This window comes from Periophthalmus magnuspinnatus, chromosome 17 (genome assembly GCF_009829125.3).
Source record: "Periophthalmus magnuspinnatus isolate fPerMag1 chromosome 17, fPerMag1.2.pri, whole genome shotgun sequence".
Lineage (NCBI taxonomy): Eukaryota > Metazoa > Chordata > Actinopteri > Gobiiformes > Gobiidae > Periophthalmus > Periophthalmus magnuspinnatus.
Window position 1 is genome coordinate 6,918,564 of NC_047142.1, and position 11,676 is coordinate 6,930,239.

Below are 11,676 nucleotides of genomic sequence, written 5' to 3' on the forward strand. Positions count from 1 at the left end.
GTGGGAATTTGTTGCCTAATTTATTTAAAGTAGAAGGCAAGGACACATAAAAATATTAAAATAATAAATAAATAAATACCAAAAAATGCATAATACATAAGAGTCTAATCAAAAATCATTGTATGGCCATTGCCAAAACATTGCAATAAGTGAGGCCAGTCGAATAGGTCCATGCTACAATGCCCATTCTTTACACATCCCTCCAGTCTCTATATGGTGATTTAACCATATGTCATGTACCATATAATAGTTTGTGATAAAAATACAAAGATACGTGATCACTGTATCTATCACTTATAACTCAAGTTGACCATGATGAAGAAACCTATGAACAGATTGTTTGCCTACAAGGCTAGAGTAAACAAAAGCTGCTCTTTGATATAGGAAAGATTACCATATTAATTCTGCAATGGTATAATGGAAATCCGTGTAAAAATGAAAAAGTAGGCTGCTTTGTTCTTTTTTGTGTGCACCGTGTGTGCCAATAATGATACAACTTCCATCGTCCCTCTATGAATCAGATTTTACAACAGTAACCCACTGGAGGGCGCCATCACATTCAGTACAATGACTCCTATAAAGACTGGTTGGGAGGACTGGTCAACAAAGCAGCATGAAGTGGTAATATAGGAAAGAGAATCCCAACAAAGAAGCACCTACAGTAGCATGACGCTGTAAACAAGTCTTTAAAGTTACCACTTTGAGTGCAGTGGTAACATTATCAGTCACAAACAATAATGCAATAAATCTGAGCAGACAAACTCTGCAAGTTACTGGTTGGAATATAAAATGTTTGTCATGTAAGCTACAAGATAAATCCGTAAATTCGGCTCACAGTCTTGAATGAATGCATCTGGACAAAAAAAGGCTCAGTCAGGGGTCCATGGGTCTATTCGTCAGTTTCTTGGACTCTGATATGTTTTCTAAAAGGTTGTTGCAAAGATTTTTCAAGAGTAGCACTTCTTGCTTGCAGACAAACCAAAATGTTGACCATTTCACTTGAGTTCATAATATAAGTGCAACATGAATGAAAAAAATCACATTCAGAGCAATCCGCATGAAAACAGATTCAACACTGATCTGAACAATCTTGATGTCCAAGAGTCATTAATGCAGTACTTAAACTGACACTGAAGTATATCAGTCTTGACTGGCGCGTCTTTTCTCCAGCTTTATTTTCAGCTCCTCGTTGAGAGCTGTTAAGGAGAAAAAAACAAATACAAATGATCTGCATCTCTTAACAAATAAAGCCCAAGCGTGAGCCATTACTTACACTGGGTGAGAGGAGACGGAGAGAGGACGAGTCGTCTCATTGGGTTGGTGGGAGAAGATGGCACAGGCGATGTCAGAATCCGCCGGTCTGGAGCAGGTGATCGGGACAGGGGGCTCGTACACCAGCGATCTACACAAGAACAGAGGCGGTTCTCAGCAGTGCAGTTGGCTGTTTTATATTAGGCTTACCGTGAGTACCTTGTTTTGGAGGCAGAGCAGGAGCTCTTGGCAGAGGACTCGTAGGAGCTGTGTGCAGCATGTGCTCTCCATTCTCATCATTGGCCGTAACATATGCTGATGAGACAAACAGCTTTAGGAAAAAAAAAAAAAAAAAAGAGTAATAAGGTGCGAAAAACACGTGCATAGCTACTCACTGATATTTTCTTCATAAGGCTCTTCAAGTAAGAAAGGTTGCAGTGTTCCAGCAGTTTTTTCAACCAGTGCATCAATGACTTCATGTAGAGTAGCACATGGAATCTAATTGAAAGCAAAAAAAATCTTCTGCAATCACTGTCCATTATTTTAACATGATGAACAATCATAATGTTAAGACTTACTGGATTTTCCACATCAATGACATATCCACCTTGATCCCTCTGAGTCACTCGATAATGTCTGAAGACTGACCTAAAGTACAGAAAGTATTCAGATTTGCCCAACAATCTAACCTTAATTTCACAATGAATGTAAAAAAACAAATTTAAATGCAGTGCATTAACTCAATATAAATTTTTAAGTGGTTGGTTGAGAATTACCCATTAAGGTCTTGGCGTGTCGTGACAGCCAGTGAGCATCCATCTCTGCCTGGACGCAGTAACATGTTACCACAATCAGGGTGTCTTTCCAAAAGCACTTCTGCCTCTGTTCGAGAAACTGGTCGAAAGCACCTGCGTGGCACAAACAAGAGTATAGCTTTTGTCCTTAGTTATTATGGGCCTTAAAAAGTAATGTAACTTACGCTGGGATCTCCCCAACTAAAGGCACTGAGAGCGGTGATGGAGGAGCTCGCGTTGGAGTACGAGTTCTACGTCTGGATCTTTCTTTCTCCACAACTTCTTTAAGCATTTGCAACTGACCAGGTAGCAATGTTAGACAAGATGGTACATTCAACTAAATAAGAATAAGAGAAAACATGGTCTGAGGGTGAACAATTTACAAAAAACAAAAAAGAATAAGCAATAAACCTACATCTATAACAGAGTAGAGGAATCCTTTCCATAGCTCTCTAGATTCCAAATTAGGGGCCTAGAAAACACATGTTACCAAGAAGCCTACACATAAATGAATGAAGGTCTAGTGGTTTTGGCATATTAATTACAGTAAGTTTGGTCTCCCCATCCTTCATCCTCAGGATGAGACGAGCTGCCTCCAGATTTCTGTCACGACCGCAGTCATCCTTCAGAGACACAAATCCACCAAGGTCCAGCTTCTCAACATACTGCAGCATACAAGAGCATTTACAGAGAAGCAGCAATCTATGGAGCAAAAGGTAAGGTAACCATGTGATTTACTGGAAACTTACATGAGTGTCCTTGGCATTATTGAAGAAATACAGAGTGTTTCCACACAGACAGGTCCACAGACGCTTGGATGCCTATAACACATTACCAGAAAAATACATAAGTCGATGTGGATACAGCCGTATCATTGTTAAGATTTGTGAAATGTAGAGTATCTTTTTTATGGGTCTAATTGTCGGTCCCATGAGATAACCAGGCAATATTTTCCGCCAATCTGCAATTGCATCCAGCACCCGAGCAAAGCTCCAATTACAAAATATCTTTTGTGAAATTCCCCTAGGCGAAAATACAAGTTGTTTGACAAACAATTCAATGAATTACACATAATAGTCTATAAAAACATGAAATTTGGTTGTTGTTTGATATAATCAACAATGACAAGTTGGACAGTGGTGGATGCCATCATCGATGCAATTCGTGCGTAAAATGAGAGGCATGATAATTACTCTGAAAAAGCGATAATGTGGATGTAAAAATCCAGTGCAGAGGCAGTGAACAGACGCCTCGCCCATTCTCACACAATGAGGAAGTTGACAGCTCATTGGGAATGGGGGATCAGCCGGTACCATGAACCTGCACCGACCACCAGTCTACAGCGCGCACTGCAACAGAACACTCGCCCCACGCTCACCGTCCCGACATACCTTCTCTTTCGGTCCACGCTTCTCTAGGTAGCCTTCATAATAACAGGGCGGGAGCTGAGCCCGGGGTCCCCCTGGCCCGGAGCGATTCTTGACGGGTGCTGCCGCCATGAGTGTCGCGGGCTGGGCATCCACCGAGGACAAAGGGGCGCTGAGTAATTCGGGGAGTGACACGCCTTCCCCGATGAGATAGAGCTGTGGTTATAATTCTGGCTATAATACAGCTGGCTGGTGTAGTCTATATCCGAGGGGCTCATTCACGTTTATAGCTGTAGAGAGGAAATTCATTTAACTCATTCACATAAATCAGGCAAATCTCTGAACATAACTGAACTGAAATGTGGCTGATGTGTTTACAATCCGTTAATAAGGATAGTGCGTCAAATCTGATAATATACAACGGTATGAATGAAACAGTCTTGAGTGTAGTGTAAATTGCAATGTTTATTGGAACAAAAATAACAAACAGTCCCATTTACAATAATATTATTATAGTACACTAAAGATTACAGAGGTAATCTGTAGATCCTGCTCAGATAATCCAGAATAATCTCCAGCATCATTGCCACAAAGGAAATAAATTGAGAGCGGGTGCTGTGAGACACATGCAAAGCATATTTACAGTTCATATAATGACATTGTACAGAAAGGAAAAAGTTCATGTAAATACTTCATTTGTTTAAATAGATTTTTATCACTATCATTATTTTAGTGTTATTATAAATGACAGCTGCAGTTTTCAGACCAACTATTTTAACCATGGCAGCAGCAGAGTCAAATTGATCTTATCCCTTTTGTTCAGCAGCGCTTTCCATCAATATTATACAAGGTGGATAATAGCCAAAGCTGAGCCCCTGCTGCCCTCACTCTCCCCTCTATAACTATATTCTTTTGATTTAGTGTAATGAGGCATGTAAACGTACACCTGAACCACAGCAATGATTTGGTATGAGAGCCAATGCCCTGACCCAACACACAACAGGAACCAAATATGGTCTTATGCTAGCAAACCAAGAAAGTGGCTATTTTGGAGATGAACCAGTGAGGCTGAGCTCCCAAGGCACCATGGGACAGGGATGGGGATAATAATGAGAAAGGGGTTAGGGGTACAGAGGCAGGTGCTGAATAAAAACTAGTGGGGGAGGGCATAATCCACTGCTTTGGGCCCTCCTCTGCTCAAAGGGCCTGTCTGTTCCACTTCTAGTCTGAACAGTGATGTTCGGGATGAGTGGAATGGGAGATACTGTTTTAAAAGAGGAACAAATCTCATCCTGCATCTTTGTAGGGCTTTATCAAAGGTGAAGTCCACTATTTTGAGCCTTTTGAATGAGGTGTCGCTCACAATTTATGCCTCAAACAATGGCAAAAACAATCTATCCTTTAAAATATGGGGTATTTCTATGCTTGAAACAACACCGGAAACACTGCTGTAGTATCCAAGCCTGAGGAAATAGCTGTGGTTTTGCACTTCAACCACTTCTATATATTTTTAAAATGTAGCATATAAAATTAAAGCAAATTTATTTATTGTATAGTGAACCACCACCAGATGGTAGCATATGATCACTATAAGCAGACTCCAAGCAGCAAAAGGCATAAATCTAGTGTTTAGAAAAATGCATGCACATGTCATACCAGAAGGAGTATCCTTAGGAGGCACATTTTCCTAACACAAAATAAGCATTAAATTCTATTTGAATTGCATCTGTTGCTGTTGATGTGATATAGTTTAAGTGTTTCTTGTCTAATGACATGAACAGGGTTCATATAGCACAACATTTAAATGTAAAACTGCACTACATGGTTGTGACCAGCCACTTCATGTGTTCTGTGTTGTCATGATTATATTATTAAAAGAAACAGCTCTTCTGCTGGAGTGTCATAAACATGTAGTGTACAAAGTGCATTATCAAATGTCTTGGCAAGTGGAAAAGGCACCTACAAGTGAATGACCCTGGTATGTTTAAATTAATCTGTATAAAACAATTCCACTTTCACCAAGAATGGTCCCACTTAAAATGATCCCTGCTTTTAGATCACCATTTTCCCTATTGATATGATTTTTGTATCCAGGCCATTGGTCCTCATTCATACACCTTGTGCTGTCAGCATTACAGTGGCACCAATATTTGAACATAGTTTATTGGGAAGTACCCCGTTTTCCCATGAAGTGTCCCTTCTAACCAGTTCTCATCAATTTGATTGGTCAAGATGATGACGTCGCCTTCTTGAAAGCCAAGCTCTCCTTCATTTTCTGGTTCAAAGTCAAACATGGCTTTACATGACGGCTGAGCTGCACAGAAAACACAAAGAGAAAATACAAAAATTAAACTTTTTGGGGAAAAAAAATCACTTTGATAAATCAGTCAACCAAACCCATTATGCTAGTTTGAACCATGGTTTGAAAAGGACAGCAAATCAAACAACTAATTTAGTTGCACATATCTAGAGCTCAAGAACAAATATATCCAAGTTTGCATACAATATTTTATATGCAAAATTACTTAAGGCAGGTATGGCCCATAGGTATGGCAGTTAAGAAACTATCAACATGTTTTTAAGCCAAATCCTCTATACCTCAGCTCCCTTGTTTAGATTTTCAGTAATCTAAAAAGTGCCAGCTTGTTGCAAACATGTTGCACCCAACCACGTTTAGACAGTACTGTGCAAAAATCTTTAATAACCGTGAACAAAGCAATCTATGGTTTTATCTTTTTACATTCACAATTGCCATTACTATACCAATCCTATTAAGGAATATTAAATATTATTGCAAATGTTATGGATGTTGCTAGTGAGGGATAACAGCATTTTCTAAGGTCCAAAACATTTGCACAGTACTGTGTTTAACAATGGCATAAGAGACCGAAATCCCAATAAGGAATGAGTCTGTTTATGAGCAACAATCCACATATGTAGTTCCCATATGCCTCACTCACGTGGTCTGTTCTTGAATGATGTTTTGTGGAAGGATGGAGGACCTGGATATTGAACTGGAGTCAATTAATGCCACAAAATGAAACAAATAGGAATAATAAAAAAGTGGTTGACAGGCTCTACTTCAGAGCCTTACACACAGCAATTGGTGCAAAAACAACATGGGGTTTACCTGTAGAGTATGCAGGAGGAGGGCTGGACACAGCTGGTGAGTAGCCACCATTGGAGTTATTCACCTCACCATAATCAAAGGAAGGCCTTGGTTTTGGTGTGTATTCACGCCTTGGTCGTGCAGAAGCCTCATCCATCCTGTTTAAAATTAGCACATTAACATATACATTTTTCACTTTATTCAGTGCTCTAAAATGTCAGATATCAGATTTTTAACGTTCGCTCTTAAAATCTACAGTATCACCCTTCATAACCAGCACACAAAACATTCTCAGCATCACTGACCTTTTTGTGAGCTCCGTTTGGAGGTCTTCCAAGATCCCTGTGGCATGTCTGTGGTACTGCAGCATAGACTCCACAAAGAACTTCAGCTGACTCACCTGCTCCACCTACACACAAACACATAGTCTATTTACAGCTAGAAGACACTAATGTTACCACAGTATTTATTTATGTTGGTGTTTTTGTACTCATTTCAACATGTAACATGAATCTAAACTTATTTATGGTATGGTCATGTAACTTCTAGCTTGTATTTTTTGGGATAATACAAAACAAACCAAACTGGTTTAACAACTTCTTGTTTTGCACGTTATTATAGGAGGTAACAAGGTGCATCAGCCAACACAAGCTCTTGTAAAGCTGAGAAGAAAGATATTTGGAAAATAATAATTAAAAAGCAACAACAACAGCAGTCAATAACATGATGTCACAGCATTTGGAGCAACAGCAGTGAGAAAATCTGTTCTTTCAATTACTCAAAAGGCATTGGAAAATGCGACTAAGATAAAAACATAATCAGCTGAAGTAGCCTAAAATGTGTTATTTTACAGACTCACAATATCTATCAGAGGAAAAGCAAATGGTCATTCAAATAGGGTCCTGATGGCAAGAAGGGATTTTGTATTTGTCACAGACTTTAGGATAAATCATGGTTGAAATGCTTATTTTTTTGGCAGTAAGCATGTAAGATGCAATTAACCTGTCATGATATTAACTTACGTAATTATGTTATGTTATATTATGGTTTGGAACACTGGGAGTCAATATCTTATTGTGCAATAGAGCTCAGAATTGTGACGTCACACAACATAGAATTTTGAGCCTAATCACTTGAGTCAGAACTAAACTTGGGGAATCAGCGTTTCAGTTTTATGCAGCTAAAACCTGGAATAGTCTTCCTGATGATGTGAGATTGGCCTCTACTTTGACAAGTTTAAATCCAGCCTCAAAAGAGTTTGGTTAGCTGTGCATATACTGAATATTTTTTTTAATCTGTACTCTTCTCTTTTAATGTACATTTTACAATGATTATTTATGTTTTCATTTGTTGTATTGTGATTTTAATGTCTTTCCTGCGAATTGTGCTATACAAATTAACTTATCTTGCCTAATATCTCTGAGTGTTTTGCACTACAGCTAGAAACATGGCCAACTTCTATGGTAACAGATGTTTTTTGATGTTCCATCCCAAAATTTAAATAAATGTTATTTCATAATTTAAACAGTTTTCTTTAGGTTTTGGCCTGTATAACTCCAATAATAGACAGCATTTGAAAGTAGACCACACAGAGTCCATACAGAGTTTGAAACCATTATACCAAGCAGTAGGTCTCTTCTGAGCGTCTACATTTCAATGAGATTGGTTAACTCCATTTACCGAGCAGATCAATTTATAATGGAACGTCTTGAGCCTTTCACCAAACAATGAAATCAATAAGACTTAAGAGAATTTATTGAAAATGTAGTTGTTTGTAACCAAATGTCTGCTAAATAACTGATCTAAATGTAATCTAAGTGTAAAAAGATGCCATGTATGTGTGCTGTAGTCAGGGCTACTAATGACTCACATCAGTTTCAAGGAGGTTGTGCATGGACCTCTCAGCCATTTCTTTAGACTCGTGGAATTTATCCAGGGCTTGCCTGATCTCCTCATCAGGTATCTTGCCTTGACGTTTCTTTTTGTAGTCATAGTCCAGACGCCGGCCTTCCAGCTTTTTCAAGTGAAACTGTGGAATTAACAAAAAAGAAGTGAAGTACTGACTTCAGCCACAAAACTTTTTCTTGTCAGTGGTGTAATAATAAAAACTAAATTAATTAAATATTATAAATAAATACATTATTCTTATTCTTACTATTATTTGAATGAATAATATTCAAGTATTATATTCAATATTGAACAGTGGGAACAACACACAGTGCAACAATAAATACGGTAATGGTGGCATTAAACTGTTAAAATTATTGATGTTTAGTTAGTAAGTAATAAAAAGCTAATTTAAAAAAAGTGTTTTTTAAGCTTGGTTTTAAAAATAAAAATATCTGGGGCTTCTACAACATTGAGGCGTAAATTATAAAAGCTGCATCTCTTATTTTCAAAATTTTTAAAAGTACTTGAAAAGCAATTCTAAAAACAACAGGGTGCCAGTCTAGGGAGGCTAAAGCAGTTGTAATGACCTCTTTTTGTGTGAGTAAAAAGGCGTGAAGCTGAATTTTGAATAAGATGCAGTCGGTTGGTGGTCAGATTATGATTTAGACAGGTTTACTAAACAATTAGGAGTAAGTCCGAGGGCTGGTACCTTTCCCTGTTTTTGGTATCATACAATATCTGTTTTTTGTTACTGGCATTTACAGGACTTCTACTTCCACAAAACACCACAAAACGGAATCATAAATTCAATTGCCATTTCATGTACTTTTTGTGCTCTCCCAGACCCACCAAAAGAGATCAGAAGAGATTTTTTTTTCTGTATCATTTTTTTTGTTTGTTTTTGGTACAGTAGTGGTATGTTTAAACAGTGTTCAGCCTAGTAAACCCTAATGTTGCAGATGGAGATGCATACAGTAACTGTGTCTCTACCTGAATGTCTTTGATATCCTTTTCTGCAACTGCCTGCAGTGGATCAAGAAAGTTGTGCTTTACATCAATGTCCAAGGAATCCTTGACATCTGCCATCCTCTTCATTGCATCTCCAAAGTCTTTTAGGGCCCCTCCTGTATTCACACATTCAGAACACCAGCATGAACAAATGTAGGATATTTTGTTAACATTCCCATCAGGTTTGTAGATAAAGTGAAAAGTTAGAACATAAACAAATGGTTAACTACTGTAAATTCATCTAAAATCTAGTGTTTTCTCTCACCAAAATTACTGTTATTGCCCATCTCTTCTCCATATTTAATCATGCAATCACCCAGGACCCCCTCAGGCTGAAGGTACCCAGGGTTTATGTCCTGCCCTCGAATTTTTGACACCGTGTTCAGCATTGTCAATTTTGCTCTTGTAGCAGGATTTGGCTGCAGATACTCAGAAGTTTTAGTCATGACGTCAACCACGGCTTTGCTGGTAATATCAGATTTCTGAAAAAATTTAATGAAATAATTAAAACTGACAAATAGAAAGAAAAACTTTGGTATATCCTATTTTAAAAAGAATGAACTTACTCTCAAAAGTTCTTGGAAATCTTCTTCCAGTTTGGTTCCCTCTGCTCCACCAACTTTCTCACTCATCATCTGAAAAAATAAAATTCAATTGCCAGTATTACTGTGATGTTATCATGTACATTTTAATTTTTGGATTATTGATATTCAATTCCATTCACTTTTACATATAATATAAAATAACAACTTGCATACATCCATGCATGCACTTAGTAAGTAACAACTTTTTTTTTTTTCCATTTGGAATATTGAATGGAACATAACACAGGGCCAGGCGACGTTGTTGTTAACTCAATGTTGTCCAAATGTCCACTCTAAAGGGTACCACCATACCACTATGTTTACCTCAGACAGTGTTTACACTATCCACACCGATTGATGTTGGTAATACAATCAAACCAATTAAGTAATACTATGAGATTGTTATTAAACTAGTTATCAAGGATGTTAAAAACCATGAACTTTATACATGCAATACTGTGATCATGTCGCTTGTTATGCAACGTTCAGTTGTATTGATACATGATTTTTATAATAAGATAAGATAAGGCATCTGGCATTATTGTTCTAGGTAAGGTTAACCACTGTACACTGCTGCTCGGGTTGACTGATTTCTGCACACTCATGTTTGCATTGACCATGTATGTTTTGTTTTTTAAGTGACAGGAACTGGTTAGAGCAGAGTATTCAAATGACTCAAATTCCACTATAACATACACGCCCAATATCAGGACCAGAATCCACTTAAACAACTAAAAAAATAATAATAAAAAATAAAGTTAAAGTACAGCCATATCAGTGAATGGCCATTACAATTGTTTTATTTGATTCTAATACATAATTTTGGACAATCTGCAAGAAATAAGCACAATCAGGTCGTAAACATGATAAATTATGTGCCACTGTATGTATTTAATAAATCCCATGGATCATTATAAAGCAGCACTACAGGTCTGGCCTCAACACAGCAGCAGAAAAGAAAGTGATGATACAGTACCATAGCTTACTGTTCATAAAGTGTATGCGCAATACATTTAAGGCAGTTTCTAGTTGTAGGTTTTGTTTTTATTTAACTAATATGACATAAAATGCTCGGGTCATCAAGACTTTATTAAGAACTGTAGTTTTGACTAACTTGGGTGGCTGCTGCTGTGGAAGTTAACAGGCTAGTAGTTAAGCTAGCAAGAAGCTAATCTTTAAAAAGTCGTGTGTTTACCTGAGTCGCTTTATAGATCTGCTTCTTAAATCCCGCGACTGACATCTTGCAGCCTTGATGGTAACACGTTTAGGTGAATTTCTCCTCAAAGTTGTGCTACACGTAGACCCAAAGAGAAGTAGAGCAGCGCGTCTTCACTTTGCACCGCGGAACTCGCCAAGTAACCACAATTTCCTGGACTCAACTTCATGTGGGAGGCTCCAACGCGCTCTCCAAAGTGGGTCACAAAGCAAGCCTGTCTGTGAGTAAGGACGGCATTTAAGTTTTATATGTCTACATTTTTACATAAATAACGTTATTAAAGAGTTAGCAGTCACTTGATGCAACTTTGAGTAAGATGTTTGGCACGTGTCTTATGGCTAGCTAGTTTGACGTGTGCAGGGAGCTAGTCAACTACACAAACTAACTTACATTTCAGTTTTTTTTTAACCTCCACATCCCTTCAGGGACCTGGATTTGCTTTTGCTTTTTCAATAAG

The 11,676-nt window shown here is 37.9% G+C and overlaps 2 protein-coding genes across 4 annotated transcripts; both read right to left on the bottom strand.

The window, feature by feature from the left end:
* stap2a (signal transducing adaptor family member 2a) lies at positions 1–3,703 on the bottom strand. The gene is made up of 11 exons (XM_033982829.2): positions 3,437–3,703; positions 2,795–2,866; positions 2,591–2,710; positions 2,461–2,517; positions 2,231–2,382; positions 2,028–2,159; positions 1,830–1,899; positions 1,647–1,749; positions 1,471–1,566; positions 1,274–1,402; positions 1–1,196 (listed from the first exon to the last, which is right to left on the bottom strand). Exons 1-11 carry the CDS (start codon positions 3,542–3,544, stop codon positions 1,141–1,143), a joined length of 1,095 nt encoding a protein of 364 aa, XP_033838720.1. The 5' UTR covers positions 3,545–3,703; the 3' UTR covers positions 1–1,140.
* A 155-nt stretch (positions 3,704–3,858) lies between these two features.
* Positions 3,859–11,577, bottom strand: LOC117384933 (endophilin-A2-like). Of its 3 annotated transcripts, none has more exons than XM_033982116.2 (9): positions 11,199–11,577; positions 9,986–10,054; positions 9,685–9,901; positions 9,402–9,535; positions 8,392–8,550; positions 6,827–6,930; positions 6,543–6,679; positions 6,373–6,414; positions 3,859–5,726 (listed from the first exon to the last, which is right to left on the bottom strand). In XM_033982116.2, exons 1-9 carry the CDS (start codon positions 11,241–11,243, stop codon positions 5,545–5,547), a joined length of 1,089 nt encoding a protein of 362 aa, XP_033838007.1. In that variant the 5' UTR covers positions 11,244–11,577; the 3' UTR covers positions 3,859–5,544. The 3 variants fall into 3 exon arrangements, with proteins under 3 accessions (XP_033838007.1, XP_033838008.1, XP_033838006.1); XM_033982115.2 differs by having other exon boundaries at positions 3,865–5,726; positions 6,373–6,426; positions 11,199–11,398; XM_033982117.2 differs by lacking the exon at positions 6,373–6,414.
* Positions 11,578–11,676: the final 99 nt, after the last annotated feature.